A 24,398-nucleotide genomic window follows, 5' to 3' on the forward strand; every position below is an offset into this window, starting at 1 on the left:
TGGAATCAGCACATTCTCATTTGGCATTTTAAAGAGAGAGGCTTTTCACATAAAAACACCTATTGCCAGTCTAGCAAAAATCCCTCAATGATCTGTATTTGTAACTGATACAAAACACTGACAGCCTTCATATTGAAAAGTGGGAAAACTCTGAAAAATGGCCTCTGTTGTAATTAAAGGGGGGGGGTGGGGGGGGGGGCAAACATTCCAGTTAAGCTCATACAGCAGCAATCTGAGCCTCCCTACTTGTGTAAATCACAAAGCACACACACTCCTCCACTACAGACTGTCAACGAGTGGTGAGAGGGTTTCTACTCTGATTCTGCTCCTTTATAATAATAATAATAATAATAATAATAATGACATTATTATTATTGTTGCTATTATTATTATTATTGTTGTTTTTAAACAGCAGTATATTATTATTATTATTATCATTATTGAAGACTACTTTTATTACATGCCTACTGTAAATATTCTCGTCCCTGAGTCACAGTAGTTTGCTGAAGTTACCCACAGTAGAATGTAGAGTATCGCTAGTATGACACAGGCATGTCTTATGACACCTGATACTGGGGTCACTAAATGACTCTGCATATTCAGGACACGGAATGACAGCCTTATGAATATTTATGAATTGTTATGGCACTAGTCATGTAGTCTCGGGAGAGGCTTATGTACAGTAGGTGTAATGGATATGTGTGTGTGTGTGTGTGTGTGTGAGTGTGTGTGTGTGTGTGTGTGTGGCTGTGTGTGTGTGTGTTGTAATGGACTGCGTGTGTGAGCATGTGTGTAATGGGTGGAATGTGTGCTGGTATTGCTAGTATATCCCTTTCTTAAAAAGTTATGCAATTCTGTATCAGGGCTGGTTTTCAGAGCGCTGCTGCTGGAGGTTTAACAGCTGTCTTCAATGCTGAGTGGGGGGTGTGTGTAATGCTGAGTGGGGGTGTGTATAATTCTGAGTGGGGGTGTGTGTAATGCTGAGTGGGAGGGTGTGTAATGCTGAGTGGGAGGGTGTGTAATTCTGAGTGGGGGTGTGTGTAATGCTTAGGGGGGGTGTGTGTAATGCTGAGTGGGGGGTGTGTGTAATGCTGAGTGGGGGTGTGTGTAATGCTGAGTGGGGGGTGTGTGTAATGCTGAGTGGGGGTGTGTGTAATGCTGAGTGGGAGGGTGTGTAATTCTGAGTGGGGGTGTGTGTAATGCTGAGTGGGAGGGTGTGTAATGCTGAGTCGGGGGGTGTGTGTAATGCTGAGTGGGGGGTGTGTGTAATGCTGAGTGGGAGGGTGTGTAATGCTTAGGGGGGGGTGTGTGTAATGCTGAGTGGGGGGTGTGTGTAATGCTTAGGGGGGGTGTGTGTAATGCTGACTGGGGGTGTGTGTAATGCTTAGGGGGGTGTGTGTAATATTGAGTCGGTCAGTATATCCATCACTGGCTCATGGAAGGCTGGTGGTAATTACCACGGTAACCACATTCCGGCATGTGTTCCCGCCGCCCAATCACCCTGCAGTTATTACTGCTGTAAAACACCAGCGACCGCGCAGACAGACTGTAGGGGGGGTGGGGGTTTGACTGCTGTTCTTTAGGGGTGGGGGTTCTGGCTACTGGGGGGGTGGGGGTTTGACTGCTCTTCTTTAGGGGTGGGGGTTCTGGGTGGTGGTAGCGGGAGCGGCGGTGTTTTTCCAGTGAGCGGGGGGCCGTCCTGTATGAACACGCCCCCGACTGGCCGAGCGGAGCGAGAGATTTACACGCTGACGCCGTGTGACCCCTCCCTCCGCACTATAACCTCACCTTACCCTCCACCCAAATCCACACCCGCACCCAAATCCACACCTCCACATTTACCCCCACCCAAATCCACACCTCCACATTTACCCCCACCCAAATCCACACCTCCACATTTACCCTCCACCCAAATCCACACCCCCACAGCTACGCTCCACCCAAATCCCCACCCCCACAGCTACGCCCCACGCAAATCCACACCCCCACACTGCCCTCTGTGATGTGGGGGCAACCAGTCCCTCATGAATGATTCAGGTGTGGAAATGTGATCAGTGTGCAGTGAGCTGGGACTTCCTGAGTTCTGCTTTATTGCCCGTCTGTCGCTCCTGAAGGTGCAGCACGGGACAAACAGAAGCTTTCCAAGGGGCACGCCTCCATGGCAATATAACAATGTTACGCAGTGTCCTAGTGTACTGTTGAATGGGGATAGGGAGAAGATTAACCCTAACCCTAACCCTAACCCTAGTGTACTGTTGAATGGGGATAGGGAGAAGATTTAGGTTTAATTTATGGGAATGGGACCAATTCTGTGTTGTCCACAAAGACCTTTTCTTTTTTCCAATAAAACTCTAAATGAAGCACCTGCACTCCACCCTATGCAGAGAAAGTAGTGGTCAGTCTGTTCCCCCTGCCCTCCCTCTGTTTGCCTGGGTAAACGCAATTAAGCAGTCTGGAGCTCGTCTGGAGCTAATGAGGTCATTTCCTGCTCCTAACCTGTAGTTTCCTGCCCAGGGGAGGTAGAGAGGAAGGAGGACAGACTCCGGTGCTCAGGATTACCCACAGTTCAGTCATTATGCCACCCAGGTGACCCCACCTGGGAAGTGTCATTTATGTGTAAGATATGTATTTATTATGTATTAATAATACTGTATAATAACTATTTCTACTGGCAGACACCGTCCCACCATAGCCCCACTTCCAACCCATAAGCCCCACCCACAACCAATCAGCCCCACCTCTCCCACCAAAAAACCCACCCCCAGCCCATAAGCCCCGCCCCTCCCAGTGTGACTGCACCAGCATTGATGCACTCTCTGCTCCAAACCCGCTGGCCTGGACCGCTCTCACTGTCCACTCATAAACCCCCAGCTGCTCCAGCCGAGACCACACCTGTCTGAGAGAGTGGGGGGGAGAGAGGGATGAGAGAGAGAGAGAGAGAAAGGGGAGGGGGAGGGGAGGTTTTTCCAATTCACCTTTCACCGGGATTCTTCACCTCAGCTGCCATTACTGTATCCCCTCTGCTTCTTTCCTCTCTCTCTCTTTCTCTCTCCCTGTCTTTCCTCTCTCTCTTTCTCTCTCCCTGTCTTTCCTCTCTCTCTTTCTCTCTCCGTCTTTCCTCTCTCTCTTTCTCTCCCCCTGTCTTTCCTCTCTATCTTTCTCTCCCCCTGTCTTTCCTCTCTCTCTTTCTCTCTCCGTCTTTCCTCTCTCTCTTTCTCTCCCCCTGTCTTTCCTCTCTATCTTTCTCTCCCCCTGTCTTTCCTCTCTCTCTTTCTCTCTCCGTCTTTCCTCTCTCTCTTTCTCTCCCCCTGTCTTTCCTCTCTCTCTTTCTCTCTCCGTCTTTCCTCTCTCTCTTTCTCTCCCCCTGTCTTTCCTCTCTCTCTTTCTCTCCCCCTGTCTTTCCTCTCTCTCTCCCTCCATCATGCTGGAGCACAGGTATGCTCAGACAGGATGATGCTGGGATACACACAGGAAGTCCAGACAGACTCTGGTCATTCCTGTGCTTTCAGTTTGTCTCCATGGAGACTCTCAGTCTGCCTTATTCAAGGATTGGTCTGCTGAAGGAGATAATAATGAAGGAGAGAAAACTCTCCATTATTTCTACTGGTATTTGTGATTGCTCCTGCACTTCCTACTGGGGTGTTTGTGTACTTCCTGTTGGGGTGTGAGTGTGTGTGAGTGTATGTGTGTGTGTGTGTGTGTGTGTGTGTGTGAGTGTTCTTGTGTGTGTGTGTGCGTGTGTGTGAGTGTATGTGTGTGCGTGTTCTTGTGTATGTGTGTGCATGTGTGTGAGTGTGTGTGTGTGTGTGCGTGTGTGTGTGTGCCCGAGTGAGTGTGTTTGTGTGTGCATGTGTGTGTATGCGTGAGTGAGGGTGGGTGAGTGTGTGTGTGTGTGTGTAAGACAGGGTGTACCTCACAGGCCGTATCTGACCTTCTGTATAATAAGGTCGCTGGAGCTGAAGTGTAATCTGAAGACCGGTGTTCTGAGAGAAGAAATGAAGGGTGGCAGTGAGCCAGCTGAGCGTGTGTGTGTGTGAGTGTGTGTGTGTGTGTGTGTGTGTGAGTGTGAGTGTGTGTGTGTGTGTGGGTGTGAGTATATGTGTGTGTGTGTGTGTGAGTGCGAGTGGGTGTGAGTCTGTGTGTGTGTGTGCGTATGTGTGTTAATGCGAGTGGGTGTGAGTCTGTTTGTGTATGTATGTGTGCAAGTGGGTGTGAGTGTGTGTGTGTATGTGTGTTAGTGTGAGTGGGTGTGGGAGGAGAAGGAGATGAATTCAAGGCTTCCCTGGGGTCTTCTCCTCGTGCCCCCCCTGCCCCCCCCCCCCCCAATAAAGCATCAGCAGTAGCTGCTGGGTTATATTGAGTGGGCCGGAGGAAAGACTGCTTCTGCAGGCCAGGATGGGAGATAGCATTAAGCTGACCGCAAGAATGCAACTCCTAACGTGCTTACTCAACAACATCTGATCAGAGAGGCGTGTTCTGCATCTCCTGATCAGAACTTTATTTATACAGGGGTCAGAGAGAGGGAGGGAGGGAGGGACAGGGGGAGGGATGGAGACAGAGGGAGGGAGAGACAGGGGAAGAGAGGAGGAGGGAGAGAGAGATGGAGAGGGAGGGACAGACATGGGAGGGAGGGAAAGAGAGAGGGAGGGAGGGACAGGGGAGGGAGGGAGGGAAAGAGAAAGAGGGAGAGAGGGAGGGAGGGACAGGGGGAGAGAGGGGGAGTGACAGATCAGTTTGTATAGAACTGTGACTGTTACTGAAGTTCATGCACATAAATATGTGTGTGTGTGTATGTATATATATATGTGTGTGTGTGTGTGTGTGTGTGTGTGTACATACATATGTACACAGATGCACGCACACACGGGGGTTAAAATGGTTTTAAAATGGCCATTATGATCAGCTATAAAAGCAGAGGGAAATGGTACCAATGTTTCACTGAAATCTCTGTGCCACAGATACTCTACCATCTCCAATAAAACAACTTCACATTTTTTCAAAGGAGAGACTCTCAGACCCAGATAGCAGATTATAGCAACACACAACAAAAGACATTCTGTAATCTTTGGAGAATGTTCTGGATGAGCTGATAAGTGGAGCTGAGGCTTCGGCCTTCGTTTGGTCCCCTCAGCGTTAAACACACAGGGCATTCGGCAAACGGCCGAGGTTAGGCGTCTTATAACAATGGATCCAACAAGAAAGGCAGCACATTGCAGATTGCATCTAATTCTCTCTAAATCAAAGGCTGAATAAGATGACTTCTACCAAATATATGGTGCCTGCTCACTGCCCCTCCCCCAGACTGGATTAACCTGGACAGCAGCACAGAGACTGGAGCCAGAATACACCAGGACACAAAACCCCACAGAATATAACTCCTGTAGGATGAAATGTCCCCATAGAACAAGATAACCCCAAACAACTGAACACTCACACAGAACAAAATGTCCCTGTAATGCAGAATGTCTCCATAGAATGTCTTCATGGAACACAATGTCCCCATAATGTAGAATGTCTCCATAGAACAGAAGACCTAGGCAAAGCAGATGTGCAGGTCTACATGATGCCGGGTTCTACCGCCTCTACTCTCTTACAGGCAACAGCTGGTTACTTTGATCTGTCTGTGCTGAGGCATTCTGTGTATTTGCTAAGACATTCTGTGTCTGTGCTGTGTGATTCTGTGTCTGTGCTGTGTGAATCTATGTCTGTGCTGTGTGAATCTGTGTCTGTACTGTGTGAATCTGTGTCTGTGCTGTGCGAATCTGTGTCTGTGCTGTGCGAATCTGTGTCTGTGCTGTGCGAATCTGTGTCTGCACTGTGTGAATCTGTGTCTGTGCTGTGTGATTATGTGTCTGTGCTGTGTGAGTCTGTGTCTGTACTGTGTGATTCTGTGTAAAATGGAATTTGTAGATACTTTCCTTAAACCTGACAAGAACTTATAAGGTTTGACCTCTAAAGAAAGCATGAGGGAGACAGTGTGTGTATGTGCATTAGTGAGTGCATGTGTGTGTGCGTGTGTGTGCGTGTGTGAATGAGTATGCGCATTTCTGAGTGTGGGTATGAGTGTACGTGCACCCCCCACCCATTTCTCAGATTCAAGGCCCCCCTCATCTCTCTCTCTCTCTCCCTCTCCCTCTCTCCCCTGGGGTAGTGTTGTTATTATCTGTAAGATTATTTCTCCAGATTTTCTGGATTTTCCCGAGGTTGATAGTGATAGTAACGCACAAAAGCGCACACACATACTCACACACACATCCACACAAAAGCGCACACACATACTCACACACACATCCACACAAACACACACACACATCCACACAAACACTCACACACAAACACACATGCACTAACACACACACACACACACACACAACCCGGTTTCTGATACTGAGAAGAGGGAGTCCTCACATAAAACAGGAGAGGGACCTGGTTTTCGGAATCTAATGATGATGATGATGGTGATGGTGGTGGTTACGGTATAGATCATGATGATGGTGGTGGTTACGGTATAGATCATGATGATGGTGGTGGTGGTGGTTACGGTATAGATCATGATGATGGTGGTGGTTACGGTATAGATCATGATGATGGTGGTGGTTACGGTATAGATCATGATGATGGTGGTGGTGGTGGTTACGGTATAGATCATGATGATGGTGGTGGTGGTGGTTACGGTATAGATCATGATGATGATGGTGGTGTTGGTGGTGGTTACGGTATAGATCATGATGATGATGGTGGTGGTGGTTACGGTATAGATCATGATGATGATGGTGGTGGTGGTTACGGTATAGATCATGATGATGATGGTGGTGGTGGTTACGGTATAGATCATGATGATGATGATGGTGGTGGTTACGGTATAGATCACGATGATGATGATGATGATGGTGGTGGTTACGGTATAGATCATGATGATGATGGTGGTGGTGGTTACGGTATAGATCATGATGATGATGGTGGTGGTGGTTACGGTATAGATCATGATGATGATGATGGTGGTGGTTACGGTATAGATCACGATGATGATGGTGGTGGTGGTTACGGTATAGATCATGATGATGATGATGGTGGTGGTGGTTACGGTATAGATCATGATGATGATGATGGTGGTGGTTACGGTATAGATCATGATGATGATGGTGGTGGTGGTTACGGTATAGATCATGATGATGATGGTGGTGGTTACGGTATAGATCATGATGATGATGGTGGTGGTGGTTACGGTATAGATCATGATGATGATGATGGTGGTGGTTACGGTATAGATCATGATGATGATGGTGGTGGTGGTTACAGTATAGATCATGATGATGATGGTGGTGGTGGTGGTGGTTACAGTATAGATCATGATGATGATGGTGGTGGTGGTTACGGTATAGATCATGATGATGATGGTGGTGGTGGTGGTGGTTACGGTATAGATCATGATGATGATGGTGGTGGTGGTTACGGTATAGATCATGATGATGATGGTGGAGGTTACGGTATAGATCATGATGATGATGGTGGTGGTGGTTACGGTATAGATCATGATGATGATGGTGGTGGTGGTTACGGTATAGATCATGATGATGGTGGTGGTGGTGGTTACGGTATAGATCATGATGATGGTGGTGGTGGTGGTTACGGTATAGATCATGATGATGATGATGGTGGTGGTTACGGTATAGATCACGATGATGATGGTGGTGGTGGTTACGGTATAGATCATGATGATGATGATGGTGGTGGTGGTTACGGTATAGATCATGATGATGATGATGGTGGTGGTTACGGTATAGATCATGATGATGATGATGGTGGTGGTTACGGTATAGATCATGATGATGGTGGTGGTGGTGGTTACGGTATAGATCATGATGATGATGGTGGTGGTGGTTACGGTATAGATCATGATGATGATGGTGGTGGTTACGGTATAGATCATGATGATGATGGTGGTTACGGTATAGATCATGATGATGATGATGGTGGTGGTTACGGTATAGATCATGATGATGATGGTGGTGGTGGTTACGGTATAGATCATGATGATGATGGTGGTGGTGGTGGTGGTTACGGTATAGATCATGATGATGATGGTGGTGGTTACGGTATAGATCATGATGATGATGGTGGTGGTGGTGGTGGTTACGGTATAGATCATGATGATGATGATGGTGGTGGTTACGGTATAGATCATGATGATGATGATGGTGGTGGTGGTTACGGTATAGATCATGATGATGATGATGGTGGTGGTTACGGTATAGATCATGATGATGATGGTGGTGGTGGTTACGGTATAGATCATGATGATGATGGTGGTGGTGGTTACGGTATAGATCATGATGATGATGGTGGTGGTTACAGTATAGATCATGATGATGATGACGGTGTGATGACAGAAAGGAAGAAGAAAAGAGGGTTGAATACCTTTGTTGAAGAGTAAGACTCTTTGTTGGAGAGTAAGACTCTGCCATAATTCTGTGACTGTGTTTTGCTTCTTACCGTGGGCGAGGGGTGATAATCTGTGTTTCTACTCCACGCTGAACGAGTTCTTCACCATCACAGCCGCTTTTCTCATGCAAATGAAGTGCATTTACATTCAAATCTGAATATGGAGAATAAGAGAAGAGGAAAAGCATTTAAAACAAGAAAGAGAGAGAGAGAGACAGAGAGAGAGAGAGAGAAGGCACAGGCAGCATTACCGACGGCCGGGCACTATACTTGTTTGGTAATTATCAAATATTGAGCGCAATACCGGTCATGGCCACCGCGTGGTGTACTGCCTTTCTTTTCATCCTTTTTGGTTTATTATACCTGATGCAGTAGTAAACATCTGAACTTCAGATTGGCTGTCCAATCAACATTTCATAGATATCAGTAGTGGCACTGACCATTATTACACTAAAAAAATATTTGATAATTATTTAAAGAACAAATCTCTCGCTATAACACAGCTATAACACACCACCCTCATAGCTAAAACACATCACACTGACTGCTATAACACACCTCCCTGACCATTATAACACAGCTATAACACACCTCCCTGACTGCTATAACACACCTCCCTGACCATTATAACACAGCTATAACACACCTCCCTGACTGCTACAACACCTCCCTGACCATTATAACACAGCTATAACACACCTCCCTGACTGTTATTACACACCACCCTGACCATTATAACACAGCTATAACACACCTCCCTGACTGCTATTACACACCACCCTGACCATTATAACACAGCTATAACACACCTCCCTGACTGCTATTACACACCACCCTGACCATTATAACACAGCTATAACACACCTCCCTGACTGCTATAACACACCTCCCTGACCATTATAACACAGCTATAACACACCTCCCTGACTGCTATTACACACCACCCTGACCATTATAACACAGCTATAACACACCTCCCTGACTGCTATAACACACCTCCCTGACCATTATAGCACAGCTATAACACACCTCCCTGACTGCTATTACACAACACCCAGACCATTACAACACAGCTATAACACACCTCCCTGACTGCTATAACACACCTCCCTGACCATTATAATACAGCTATAACACACCTCCCTGACTGCTATAAAGCACAGCTGTTTCCAGTGGCTCTTATAGCTCTCCTGGGGACTCTCAGTTTAAGCTGCAGACTGCAGTTGCTGTGTTTTGGGCAGAATTCCTTTGGAAAACTGAACACAGTGTTTGTATTTGGAGGGCGTGAATATTTCTGGTCCTACATTTGCATGTTCGTTATGTGTCTCAAACCTTATACACAGAAGGGCATTTGTGCATTTTCTGGAATGGGAGAGTGTTTGTGCAGCTTGAAGCAGGATTATCCACAGCTTCCCTCTGATTGGCTGAGATCTCCAGGAAAAGGGATTTAATTTAAGAGACTGTTGTGTGTCAGCATCTTTGTTCCAGCATCTGGAGAAGACACCCCCAGAAAATGAGCAGAATTAGAGAATAGACAGACTGAGGGAAGGAGAGAGAGAATAGAGGGACACCTTCACTGTCTATCACAGTTACTCTGTTTAAATTCAGTTTTCATTTTCACATTCTGTACACCATTGTAAAGTAAATTATGAGCTGTAATTATTATTGTATTTTTGTGCAGTTGTGTTACTAAGAGTCCACTAGTTTGCTGTGGTGCGTTGTTGTTAATATGTTTGCCGCTGCAGTAATGCAGCGAGAGAGAGAAAGAGAGTGGCAGCCTGAGCTATGAGAGAGATTGCCAGGAGGACAGAGGGGGACAGAGGGAGTGAGAACAATCGCCTGACAGAAGCAGAGAAAGAGAGAGAGATTGACAGAGAGAAAGAGAAGGGGACAATAATCATACTGTTATTTCTTTACAAAAGGGTAAAAACATAAATTCCCACAACTCAATAAAATAATGGGTCTGACAGTCACTGGCACCAAAACAAAGTGGAAAGTGGAGAGGAGGGTGAGGGAAGGAGGGAGGGAGGGAGAAGGGAATGGAAAGCAGAAAACATTTTTGGCTCTTGTCAGAAAAAGGCTTTTTATTTAGTTCCCCATCATGGCTGTCAGCTCAGATATTCAGCATGTCCCCTCCACACAGCCAGGGGGCGCTGTGCACACAGTGCATTGTTCCAGGCCTTCAGGAAGTTTACCTTCATTAGCATTGCTTCAAATTTAGACTGGTCCAAGTGAGAGTGTTTGATGCGTTTGCTAGTTTGTTTGGCCCTCATTGGAAGAGTTGCTGCATTGCTGTCCTGAAGGGAGCGCTGTTCTTCTCACTGAACTTCAGGACCTGAGGACTCATGGGAACTCTTTGGGTTCTGCTCCTAGCACAGCAGGGCTCTGCTGTGGATTAATTTTGGGTTACTCTATTTAATATTTTTCAAAATGTCTATATTTACAATTATAGCATTTTCATTATGTGTTGACAGTGTTAAACCAATGAAAACCAAATTTCTTATTTTTATTTCAATGTATGTTTCTTCATGATTCCACAAGGAGAGTTTTGGTGAAGTGTTGTGTTTATGTTCGCTTCCTTGTTTATGATGGGATTCCACAACCCACTGGTGTGAAGAGCATCAAATTAATTACGTCATACATTTCAACCTCATTTTTAAGGACAAATGCTGGATATAGTGTCGGTCAGATAAGTCCTGTGTGCCTCTTCCCCTGGTAATGCACATGCTTCTCAGTAGTTCTCTAACTCAAATTCAAATTTAAATGACATGCAATATGCCACATTTTTAAAATTCTCTGTGGAATTTGATTTGATAATGATAAAACTTTCAGGGTATGGCAGATCTGTGAAATACCGCCTCAGTCTTCACAGACCTCATGCACCCCTGAACTGGCCAGGAAATCTGTGAATTCCCAGCAGCTCCTCAGGGAAACATTTTAGTGTAGAATCTGTTCTCTTTCTCACCTTCTCTCCTGCTGCCTCTTTAAATCAATCATTTCCTTTGTCTCTACCTCTCCCACCCTCCCTCCCTCCCTCCCTCCCCCTTGTCCCTCTCTCCATACCTCTTTAACTCAATCCTTTCCCCTGGCATTGGATTTAATTCAGAATGCTTTATTGGCATGATGCAGCTCGAGCTCATACTGCCAAAACACAAAGAACAACCCTTCAGAATACAGAACAAGACATCAACTCAGCCCCCCCCCCCCTCCACACCACACCCCCCTCCATCCATCTCCCTTCCTCAGACTCTCTCTCTCTCTCATGCTCTTTCATTCGCTGAGCCACAAATCACTAACTGTCTGCATTCATCTTTCTGTGCATTGGAGCAGTCTATCTTCCCAGGTGTCTATGTGTGGGTGTGTGTGTGTCAGTGTGTGTGTGTGTGTGCGCAAGAGTGTGATTGGTTGGTGTGCATTATTATATTCTCTTCGTGTGATTGGGTTCTGTGTGTGTTTGATAGGCTTTTGTGTGTGTTTGATTAGGTTCTCTCTGTGTGATGGGGTTCTGTGTGTGTGATTGGGTTCTCTCTGGGTTCTCTCTCTGTGTGATGGGGTTCTGTGTGTGTGGTTGGGTTCTCTCTGTGAGTGATGGGGTTATCTCTCCTTGTGATGGGGTTCTGTGTGTGTGATTGGGTTCTCTCTGGGTTCTCTCACTGTGTGATGGGGTTCTGTGTATGTGACTGGGTTCCCTCTGGGTTCTCTCACTGTGTGATGGGGTTCTGTGTGTGTGATTGGGTTCTCTCTGGGTTCTTCCACTCACCTTGGTTAGTTAATCTGTGAAAGAAGTGATGAGCAGGTCTGTGTGACTGGGGGGCAAGTCTGAGCGTAATGTCTAAGAAATAGCATTTCCAACATCAGTCACTCAAGTCAGAATGAATCATGGCTACTGATATCAAAAGTGCAGAAAGATCATTAAAAATGAACAAGCCCTCTGGCCCTGACCAAACAGCACAGCAGAGCCTTGTGTCAGTCATGTTCAGCTCAAGTAGTTTCAGAGCATACGTTACAACACTAACTGACACAGGCTATCACTCGTCCTCATATTTGGAACTGACAATTCCGAATTATCCTAAAGTTTCACTTAAAAGATCCTGCTAATTTGCCAATCCTGCTTTTTGGAATACGGCCCCAGATCTATGTTTCAGTGCTGAAGGTCCCTGGGAATCATGAATCAGAGACGCACCGCACTGCTGTGTTATTACCGACAACATAAATATAAAACCCGCTCAGAACTAAAAAACCAGCTCTGGTGAGTTAAATGTGTAATCAACTGCTGCACTGATAAATGAAGCGCTGTGTGAAATCTAAACCAGCAGACCCTGCAGCTGTCCAGGGTAGAGTGCGTGTGGCTGTTAAGCTTGCCAATGTGAGCAGAATCCTTGTGCATATTTAACATGCAGCTCATTAAATCTGCATCACTGTACGTTGCTTAAGTGCTCACCCTGTGAGAATCTCTCTCTGAGGCTAAACGATTACATCCCCAGCCACCCACAGGAGGGGTAAAACAGAGAAACGTGCCCCCAGCCACACACAGGAGGGGTAAAACAGAGCAACGTGCCCCCAGCCACACACAGGAGGGGTAAAACAGAGCAACGTGCCCCCAGCCACACACAGGAGGGGTAAAACAGAGCAACATGCCCCCAGCCACACACAGGAGGGGTAAAACAGAACAATATGCCCCCAGCCACACACAGGAGGGGTAAAACAGAACAATGTGCCCCCAGCCACATGGATTAGCAGGGCCTGGGTGTGTGGGACAGAGCCTGAGTGTGTGGGCATGGTGTTGGGGTGGGGCCTGATTGTTGGGGTGGGGCCTGGGTGTGAGGGGCAGGGCCTGAATGTTTTGGGTGGGGCCTGGGTGTGAGGGGCAGGACCTGAATGTTTTGGGCGGGGCCTGGGTGTGAGGGGTGCAGCCTGGATGTTTTGGGCAGGGCCTGGGTGTGAGGGGCAGGGCCTGAATGTTTTGGGTGGGGCCTGGGTGTGAAGGGCAGGGCCTGGATGTTTTGGGCGGGGCCTGGGAGTGTGGGCGGGGCCTGACATGTTGCAGTGTATGTGTCTTCTACAGAGCCGCCGCTGAAAGGCATCGTTACGCGGCTGCACTGCAGACACGGGTTCGACCTGCAGATCCTGCCAGACGGCACTGTGGAGGGAACCCGCGACGAGACCAGCCCCTTCTGTAAGTCTGTCCCTCTGTCTGTCTGTCAGTCAGTCCCTCTGTCTGTCTGTCAGTCAGTCAGCCCCTTCTGTAAGTCTGTCCCTCTGTCTGTCAGTCAGTCAGCCCCTTCTGTAAGTCTGTCCCTCTGTCTGTCAGTCAGTCAGCCCCTTCTGTAAGTCTGTCCCTCTGTCTGTCTGTCTGTCAGTCAGCCCCTTCTGTCTGTCTGTCTGTCAGTCAGCCCCTTCTGTAAGTCTGTCCGTCTGTTTATCCCTCTGTTTGTCTGTGTGCCTGTGGGTCTGTCCATATCCTCGGTTTGTAAGTCTGTCTGCCTTTCCTGGTTGTATTGGTTCCATTTTGGTTTTGACTTTGGGAGAAAGGGGGGGGAGAAAGAGTAAGAGGGGGGAGGGGGAGAGACAGAAAGAAAGAGGAAGCAAACAGAGGAAGAGAGATGGATGGTTGTGGTTCTGTGACCTGCCTTCCTTCTTCTCAATCTCTCAGTCTCTTTCCGTGTCTCACAGACCGAGCAGAAATTAGCCAGTGTGTAGCGCTGTGAGTGAGTGTGTGTGAAGCGCTGTGAGTGTGTGTGAGTGTGTGACTAGTGCTGTGTGTGTGAGTGTGTGACTAGTGCTGTGTGTGTGTGTGTGTGTGTGTGTGAGTGAGTGTGTGACTAGTGCTGTGCGTGTGTGTGAGTGACTGTAGTGCTGTGTGTGAGTGTGTGTGTGAGTGTGTGACTAGTGCTGTGTGTGTGAGTGTGTGTAGTGTGTGTTTAATGTGACTAGTGCTGTGTGTGTGTGTGTGTGTGTCTGTGTGTGTGTGTATAGTGTGAGTGTGTGTATATCTGCCCTCCTGGTAACAGTATGGTTCTGGGTGTACAGCCATTAAAGAGGTTAAAGCACAAAGTGTGTGACTGGACTCTCTCCCTTCCTCTCCATCTTTCACCCCCTCTGCCTGCCATTCTCCCTCCTTCCACCATCTCTCTCTCTCTCTCTCTCCACCTCTCCCCCCTCCCCCCTCCCTCCCTCTCCCTCTCTCCCAGCCCAGTTTAACCTGGTTCCAGTGGGTCTGCGCATAGTGGCCATCCAGGGGATGGAGGCAGGGCTGTATCTGGCCATGAACAGCGAGGGATACCTGTACACCTCCGTGAGTCTATACCCCCAGCCTATACCTGTACACCTCCGTGAGTTTATACCTCCAGCCTATACCTGTACACCTCTGTGAGTCTATACCTCTAGCCTATACCTCTACACCTCCGTGAGTTTATACCTCCAGCCTATACCTCTACACCTCTGTGAGTCTATACCTCCAGCCTATACCTCTACACCTCTGTGAGTCTATACCTCCAGCCTATACCTCTACACCTCCGTGAGTTTATACCTCCAGCCTATACCTGTACACCTCTGTGAGTCTATACCCCCAGCCTATACCTGTACACCTCCGTGAGTTTATACCCCCAGCCTATACCTCTACACCTCCGTGAGTTTATACCTCCAGCCTATACCTGTACACCTCCGTGAGTTTATACCCCCAGCCTATACCTCTACACCTCCGTGAGTTTATACCTCCAGCCTATACCTGTACACCTCCGTGAGTCTATACCCCCAGCCTATACCTCTACACCTCCGTGAGTTTATACCTCCAGCCTATACCTGTACACCTCTGTGAGTCTATACCCCCAGCCTATACCTCTACACCTCCGTGAGTCTATACCTCCAGCCTATACCTCTACACCTCTGCGAGTCTATACCTCCAGCCTATACCTCTACACCTCCGTGAGTCTATACCCCCAGCCTATACCTCTACACTTCAGTGAGTCTATACCTCCAGCCTATACCTCTACACCTCTGTGAGTCTATACCTCCAGCCTATACCTCTACACCTCCGTGAGTCTATACCCCCAGCCTATACCTCTACACTTCAGTGAGTCTATACCTCCAGCCTATACCTCTACACCTCCGTGCTCAGGCTGACAGAAAACAACACAATCACAAGGTCAGCATTGACAGGAGCAGCACTGAGTGTATTTTATACCATTGTTGATGACTGCTGTTGTGTTAAAACTGTGCGGGGGTTTTGTATGGAGTGTGTGTGTGTGTGTGCGTGTGCGTGACAAAAGGATATGGGGTTTAGTAAATTTTCTCACTGTGGAAAGGTGAAATTGTGGAAATTTTCAAGGGTGGAAAAATTTCTGAAAAAACTTCAATACAGGAAGAGCCCAGAGAAGGATCACCTTGTTTATGCGCTTGTATCTCCCATTACCTGGCTGGCACAGAGAGCAGATCAGGCTTCACCTGACCCGGGACAGAGCCCGGATTAGGTGTCCTGCAGGTGGGGAATCAAGGCCACGGCCCTACGCCGGGACACAAGGGCACAGAGCGGCCTTCCAGAAAACAGCTGAAACTGGCCCTGTCCTGACACAGACCGGGCCTGAACATCGGCCCTGTCCTGACACAGACCGGGCCTGAACGTCGGCCCTGTCCTGACACAGACCGGGCCTTAACATCGGCCCTGTCCTGACACAGACCGGGCCTTAACGTCAGCCCTGTCCTGACACAGACCGGGCCTGAACATCGGCCCTGTCCTGACACAGACCGGGCCTTAACGTCGGCCCTGTCCTGACACAGACCGGGCCTTAACGTCGGCCCTGTCCTGACACAGACCGGGCCTTAACGTCGGCCCTGTCCTGACACAGACCGGGCCTTAACGTCAGCCCTGTCCTGAGTCTGCGTGTGTGTGTGTGTGAGTGTGAGTGTGTGTACTGTGTGTGTGAGTCTGAGTGTGTGTACTGTGTGTGTGTGTGTGTGTGAGAGAGTCTGAGTGTGTGTACTGTGTGTGTGAGTCTGAGTGTGTGTACTGTGTGTGTGTGTGTGTGTGAGAGAGTCTGAGTGTGTGTACTGTGTGTGTGAGTCTGAGTGTGTGTACTGTGTGTGTGTGTGTGTGTGTGAGAGTCTGAGTGTGTGTACTGTGTGTGTGAGTCTGAGTGTGTGTACTGTGTGTGTGTGTGTGTGTGAGAGAGTCTGAGTGTGTGTACTGTGCGTGTGTGTGTACTGTGTGTGTGAGTCTGAGTGTGTGTACTGTGTGTGTGAGTCTGAGTGTGTGTACTGTGTGTGTGTGTGTGTGTGAGCTGCAGAGGGAATCCCTTGTCATTGGTCGTTTGTCTGTGGGGCACATTCCACCACAACCTATGGATCTTGAAAATTGGATTCGGTTAAAAATAGTGACGTCCTGTCCTGACCCACTTTCCTGACTGTGCTCTCTGGAAACCCCCCTGGACCAAAATTGGGAGAGAGACAGAGCAGAGGATGGAGGAAGAGAGAGAAGGAGGGAGGGATGGAGGGAGGGAGTCCACACTAGAGCAGGAGGGGAGTACGCATTACAACACAAAAACAGAACTGGTCATATGACCTGATCAGGCACATGAACTGAACACCCAAAGCACTGCAGGGGTCCTTATTTTCCAGGGGCAGGGTGGTAGTCTGAGTACAGGCAGAGGAGCGAGGTCTTTGGATTGGACTTAATTCAAACACAGACTACATTTCTATTTATTATTTTGAAGTTCTACACTGTGAACATGCATAGACTGACTGACTAACACACAGGCAGTGACTGATTCTGACACTGAGTGGCTCTTACAGACATGCACACAGCCAGCCTGCAGTACCAGCCCCGCCCACAGACCTGCCCTCACAGGCAGGCTTTTTATAGTTAACCCCAGGTGGGGTAACTGTGCCAAGAGTGTTTTGTAGGATTGAATTAAAATTGCTAAAAGTAGGTCAGACAAGCCCAGCCGCACGGCGCTCTAGCCGTCTGCACTGACAGGAAATGGCAGGGTTTCAGCAGGAAATGGCAGGGTTTCAGCAGGAAAGGGCAGGGTTTCAGCAGGAAATGGCAGTGTTTCAGCAGGAAATGGCAGGGTTTCAGCAGGAAAGAGCAGGGTGTCAGCAGGAAATGGCAGGGTTTCAGCAGGAAAGGGCAGGGTTTCAGCAGGAAATGGCAGTGTTTCAGCAGGAAATGGCAGGGTTTCAGCAGGAAAGGTCAGTGTTTCAGCAGGAAATGGCAGGGTTTCAGCAGGAAATGGCAGTGTTTCAGCAGGAAATGACAGTGTTTCAGCAGGAAATGGCAGGGTTTCAGCAGGAAATGGCAGGGTTTCAGAGGAGATGTGCACTGTGAGACAGCCCTGCAGCTCACAGAACACTGGTCTGCATGTTAGACATCAACCAATAAGGGCACAGCGCGGTGATCTGCGAAATACTGCACACCTGTCTCACACTGTCATCAACATCAGTGCTGAAAAGACGTGGAGCTTTTCTATGATGATGTAGTATGTCTGAAAAGCCAATGTAATTGTTGTAACTTAACAGGTTACATGTTTAATGTCAATTTATTGTAATTCATTGAAAGCTGTTAAAAGTATATCTATTATTTACAGTTAAAAGAAAGAGTTAAAAAGAAATACATTTCATTGTATTACGTTTGATTGATATTGATGCAAGATGCATTTTTTGTTGTAATGGCTAATGAATGGTTAAAAACAGCAAGTACCAGAATGCCTTGTGGCTGGAGGGTAGAAAGTGACCATTTCCCTTTGTGAACATATATGCGACTGAGACAAAGTGCCAAGTGAATAGCCTAGAGCTTCTTTGTTTGTAAGTACTAAATGTACATTAACTGTTTTTCAATATAAAGAAAGCTTTCATTTTCATACCCAACGTACTGCTGTTATTTCGAAGGTAGAATACTACAGTAATTTTACTCAGATACTAAATATGCTGAATGATAGTATATGTAGTATTTAGTATGCTATTTCAGACGCAGCCAAAGTGGATGCCAGTTTGTTACCCATGAGTCCATGGTTAACCCATAACCTTTAACTCAGCCTGTCACACATGCACTTACTGTCCTCCTGCCTCTGCTTCCTCTAATCTCCTCACCTCATCCCAATCTCTTCACTCCTCCATTTTCCACTCTCTTCCTCGCTCCCTCTTTTTCTCCCTCTATCCTTCCCTCTCCCTGTCCCTCTTCCCCCCAATATCCTTGCCTAGTTCTGCCTGATCGAGGATCCATCTTGGGTAAATGAGACTACCCCTCCCAGCTTGCCCCCTCCTCTTCCCCCTCCCCCCTCCCAGCCTGCTCCCCTCCCCTCCCCCCTCCCCCTGCAGGACAGACAGTGTACTCATGTATTTATGATTCCTAAGGTCTTGATCCGTCTCATCCTCACTAACCCTGCTGATCCCTCTACCCCGACCTTACTGACTTACATAACGTATCGTAGCACGTTAGCATCTGCTCGCCCTGGCGAAGCCCCAGCTAATGAACAGAAGGCGCGGTGCCTCTGGGCCAATTAAAAAACAGCGATTATGGAGGGTCACTCCCACATCATGAGAGCTGGATCTGAGTGTGGCAGTGAGACCCCTGCTGTTCAGAGCTGGTACTGCACGCTCTGTGAAGACTTCAGCTCAGTGTCGCTGGAACAGAAGCCTGCAGTGACACTCATATCACTACAAGAGGTCTAAAGTGTTCAGTTCCTCCTGCTTTTTTATTATTTATTTATATTTCCGACAGGATCACAGTTCAGTTATTCTACATCCTAGCCAGGAACATTTGGATGAATATACGTTTAACAGCTCAGCTGCATTGGATTTAATGGGGTATCACACAGTTCTGCATGATAAACAGTTACTATGGGACTATGGACAGGGACTCTCCTGTTTCATGTGAATGGGTTCGGGGTCGTGTACGCAATTTGAGGATTTGAGTTGGTCCCTAAGTCACTGGGAGAAAAGGGGCGAGACTTCATTTCTTACAAGAACCTTTCCATCCAATTAGCACTGAGCCCAGCCACTCTGTGTGACAGCATTAGCACTGAGCTCACACTAAGAGACTCCCAGCCACTCTGTGTGACAGCATTAGCATTAGCACTGAGCTCACACTGTAATAGACCCCAGCCACTATGTGAGACAGCGCTAGCATTAGCATTAGCACTGAGCTCACACTGTAATAGACCCCAGCCACTCTGTGTGACAGCATTAGCATTAGCACTGAGCTCACACTGTAGAAGACTCCCAGCCACTGTTTGAGACAGCATTAGCATTAGCACTGAGCTCACACTGTAGAAGACTCCCAGCCACTGTTTGAGACAGCATTAGCATTAGCACTGAGCTCACACTGTAAGAGACTCCCAGCCACTATGTGAAACAGCATTAGCATTAGCATTGAGCTCACACTGTAAGAGACTCCCAGCCACTATGTGAAACAGCATTAGCATTAGCACTGAGCTCACACTGTAATAGACCCCAGCCACTATGTGAGACAGCGCTAGCATTAGCATTAGCACTGAGCTCACACTGTAATAGACCCCAGCCACTATGTGAGACAGCGCTAGCATTAGCATTAGCACTGAGCTCACACTGTAATAGACCCCAGCCACTATGTGAGACAGCGCTAGCATTAGCATTAGCACTGAGCTCACACTGTAATAGACCCCAGCCACTATGTGAGACAGCGCTAGCATTAGCATTAGCACTGAGCTCACACTGTAATAGACCCCAGCCACTATGTGAGACATCGCTAGGATTAGCATTAGCACCCGAGCACAAACCATGAAAGGTAAAAGATTCCAGGCCACAGTCTCAGCACTTTCATCTCTGCTGATGGCCCAAGAACTTGCCATGACCCGGGGAGATGTACATGTCGCCAGGCAACAGGGCGGGGGTGGGACTGGTGAGCGATGACATCAGCAGGGTCTTATTCTCTGTGAGGAAAGGGTGGCCTTTAATCACTGCAGAAAATACTATTACACACAGGCCTGTCAGAGTGTGTGTGTGTGTGTGTGTGTGTGTGTGTGCATGCTGTTACACACAGGCCTGTCAGAGTGTGTGTGTGTGTGTGTGTGTGTGTGTGCATGCTGTTACACACAGGCCTGTCAGAGTGTGTGTGTGTGTGTGTGCATGCTGTTACACACAGGCCTGTCAGAGAGAGTGTGTGTGTGTGTGTGTGTGTGTGTGCATGCTGTTACACACAGGCCTGTCAGAGTGTGCGTGTGTGTGTGTGTGTGTGCATGCTGTTACACACAGGCCTGTCAGAGTGTGTGTGTGTGTGTGTGTGTGTGCATGCTGTTACACACAGGCCTGTCAGAGAGTGTGTGTGTGTGTGTGTGTGTGTGTGCATGCTGTTACACACAGGCCTGTCAGAGAGAGTGTGTGTGTGTGTGTGTGTGTGTGTGTGTGTGCATGCTGTTACACACAGGCCTGTCAGAGTGTGTGTGTGTGTGTGTGTGTGCATGCTGTTACACACAGGCCTGTCAGAGTGTGTGTGTGTGTGCTGTTACACACATGCCTGTCAGAGAGTGTGTGTGCATGCTGTTACACACATGCCTGTCAGAGTGTGTGTGTGTGTGTGTGTGCATGCTGTTACACACATGCCTGTCAGTGTGTGTGTGTGTGTGTGTGTGCATGCTGTTACACACATGCCTGTCAGTGTGTGTGTGTGTGTGTGTGCGCGCGTGTGTGTATGTGTGTGTGAGACAGCGTTTACATCTTGCAGTATATTAGCAGATGATTCTGTGCGTGTGTGTGTGTATGTGTGTGTGTGTGTGTGTGTGAGAGAGTGTGCGTGCGTGCGTGCGTGCGTGAGCGTTTATGTCCTGCAGTATATTAGCAGATGATTCTGTGCGTGTGTGTGTGTGTGTGTGTGTGTGTGTGAGCGTGCGTGAGCATTTATGTCCTGCAGTATATTAGCAGATGATTCTGTGTGTGTGTGTGTGTGTGTGTTACAGGAGCACTTCACGGCGGAGTGTAAATTTAAGGAGAGTGTGTTTGAGAACTACTACGTGACGTACTCCTCCCTGCTGTACCGGCAGAGCCAGTCTGGCCGGTGCTGGTACATCGGCATCAACCGGGACGGCCAGGTCATGAAGGGGAACCGCGTCAAAAAGACCAAGGGCGCCGCCCACTTCCTTCCCAAAGTTATCGAGGGTACGCTCCCTCCCCATACACTCCCTCCCCCTATGCTCCCTCCCCCTGCACTCCCTCCCCCTACACTTCCACCCCTGCACTCCCTCCCCTTACGCTCCCTCCCCCTACACTCCCTCCCCTTACGCTCCCTCCCCCTACGCTCCCTCCCCCTGCACTTCCACCCCTGTACTCCCTCCCCTTACGCTCCCTCCCCCTACGCTCCCTCCCCATACACTTCCACCCCTGCAATCCCTCCCCTTACGCTCCCTCCCCCTACGCTCCCTCCCTCCGATGCTCCCTCCCCCTACGCTCCCTCCCCTGTACTCCCTCCCCTTACGCTCCCTCCCCCTACACTTCCACCCCTGTACTCCCTCCCCTTACGCTCCCTCCCCCTACACTTCCACCCCTGTACTCCCTCCCCTTACGCTCCCTCCCCCTACGCTCCCTCCCCATACACTTCCACCCCTGCAATCCCTCCCCTTACGCTCCCTCCCCCTACGCTCCCTCCCCATACGCTCCCTCCCCCTACGCTCCCTCCCCATACACTCCCTACCCCTGCACTCCCTCCCCCTACACTCCCTCCCCCTGCACTCCCTCCCCCTACACTCCCTCCCCATACACTCCCTCCCCCTGCACTCCCTCCCCCTACACTCCCTCCCCCTACACTTCCACCCCTGCACTCCCTCCCCCCGATGCTCCCTCCCCCTACGCTAATGCAGGTGTGTAACACAGGTGTGTAACGCAGGTGTGTAACAGGTGTACGTAACTCAGGTGCGTAACACAGGTGCGTAACACAGGTGTGTAATGCAGGTGCGTAACTCAGGTGTGTAACGCAGGTGTGTAACGCAGGTGCTTAACGCAGGTGCTTAACGCAGGTGTGTAACAGGTGTACGTAACTCAGGTGTGTAACGCAGGTGCTTAACGCAGGTGTGTAATGCAGGTGCTTAACGCAGGTGTGTAACGCAGGTGCTTAACGCAGGTGTGTAACAGGTGTACGCAACTCAGGTGTGTAACGCAGGTGCTTAACGCAGGTGTGTAACGCAGGTGCGTAACTCAGGTGTGTAATGCAGGTCTGTCACTCAGGTGTGTAACAGGTGTACGTAACTCAGGTGCTTAACGCAGGTGTGTAACGCAGGTGTGTAACATGTGTACGTAACTCAGGTGTGTAACGCAGGTGCTTAACGCAGGTGTGTAACGCAGGTGCTTAACGCAGGTGTGTAACGCAGGTGCTTAACGCAGGTGTGTAACAGGTGTACGCAACTCAGGTGTGTAACGCAGGTGCTTAACGCAGGTGTGTAACGCAGGTGCGTAACTCAGGTGTGTAATGCAGGTCTGTCACTCAGGTGTGTAACAGGTGTACGTAACTCAGGTGCTTAACGCAGGTGTGTAACGCAGGTGCGTAACTCAGGTGTGTAACTCAGGTGCTTAACGCAGGTGTGTAACGCAGGTGCGTAACTCAGGTGTGTAACGCAGGTGCTTAACGCAGGTGCGTAACTCAGGTGTGTAACGCAGGTGCTTAACGCAGGTGTGTAACGCAGGTGCGTAACTCAGGTGTGTAACGCAGGTGTGTAACATGTGTACGTAACTCAGGTGCTTAACGCAGGTGTGTAACGCAGGTGTGTAACATGTGTACGTAACTCAGGTGCTTAACGCAGGTGTGTAACGCAGGTGTCTAATGCAGGTGTGTAACGCAGGTGCGTAACTCAGGTGTGTAACGCAGGTGCTTAACGCAGGTGTGTAACTCAGGTGTGTAACGCAGGTGTGTTTGTCCTCCACAGTGGCCATGTATAAGGAGCCTTCTCTGCACGAGCTGGCAGAGCAGAGCCCCCCCAGGAAGACGGTGAAGACGGGCGACTCGCCCTCCCCGCCAAAACCGGACTCCTCGTAGCCAGGGGAACGCCACTGCAGCTACCCACCATGCACTGGGGCAGCACAGCCCGCTCCACGGGGCTCCATGCGCCAAAAAGGCTCTGATTGGCTGAGAGAATCAGCCATGGGCAGGGCTGGGATTGGGATTGGCTGAGAAAATTAGCCAGAGGCAGGGCTGCAAGGGTCATCAAATCACCAGGAAGTTCAGGCGAGACCCGTGAACTGTCTCCAGTCACCTTTCAACTTTCACACCAAGTTCTGCTGCTCTCAGGGTTGCCATGGGAATCAATAATCTCCCACCAGCCAGACAGCCTCCTATTTCAATACCAAACAACCCGCTCCCCCACTCCTGTTTCTCCTGCTCCTCAAACCCGTTCTCCCTCTGCATGCCGGCACTTGCACCAGTGTTCCATATGACATCACAATCACCTTTGTGAGCTGTTTATCGCCGTGGCGACCCCTCAGGGCCAGCCCACATGGCTGTGCGTGGAGAGGCCACGTTCCAGCATTCCTGAACTGAGCGCGGTAACCACGGCGATCTGGCAGTGCACTTCCTGCTGATGGGAGGTTCTGAGAGTGGAGATCGGATCAGAACATCCCGGGGTACAGAGAGAGGCTCCAGAACAAACACACACTTCCACCCCCCCCCCCCCCCCAGCCCACCCCCAGCTCACTCAGGGAGAAAGGGAACAGGGAAATCAGAGACTAAACCTTATAAACCTCTGTCATCTTCCCCATCTCCATTTCCTCCTTACTGCTCTCTTTCTGTCAGGTGAGCAAGTGAGAGAAGGGAAGAGAGGTGTGCGTGTGTGTGTGTGTGTGTGTGTGCGTGCGTGCGTGCGTGCGTGCGTGCGTGCGTGCGTGCGTGCGTGCGTGCGTGCGTGCGTGTGCGCATACGTGTGACAATTTGAGAATATTTCTCTGTTTTCAGTCCCGTATGAAAAAGTCCTATATGCTAACATGCACTGGCTGTTGATAGCTAT

The 24,398-nt window shown here is 49.0% G+C and overlaps 1 protein-coding gene across 1 annotated transcript in view; it reads left to right on the forward strand.

Moving 5' to 3' along the window:
• The window catches only part of LOC118235515 (fibroblast growth factor 11-like), a 26,498-nt gene extending 2,415 nt beyond the window's left edge, over window positions 1-24,083 (forward strand). The window contains exons 2-5 of the mRNA XM_035432945.1: window positions 13,508-13,618; window positions 14,634-14,737; window positions 21,369-21,567; window positions 23,325-24,083. Of these exons, the coding sequence (XP_035288836.1) occupies window positions 13,508-13,618; window positions 14,634-14,737; window positions 21,369-21,567; window positions 23,325-23,434 (524 nt within the window). The 3' untranslated portion in view covers window positions 23,435-24,083. The remainder of the gene's footprint in view (window positions 1-13,507; window positions 13,619-14,633; window positions 14,738-21,368; window positions 21,568-23,324) is intronic.
• The last annotated feature ends 315 nt before the right edge of the window (window positions 24,084-24,398 follow it).

This window comes from Anguilla anguilla, chromosome 9 (genome assembly GCF_013347855.1).
Source record: "Anguilla anguilla isolate fAngAng1 chromosome 9, fAngAng1.pri, whole genome shotgun sequence".
Lineage (NCBI taxonomy): Eukaryota > Metazoa > Chordata > Actinopteri > Anguilliformes > Anguillidae > Anguilla > Anguilla anguilla.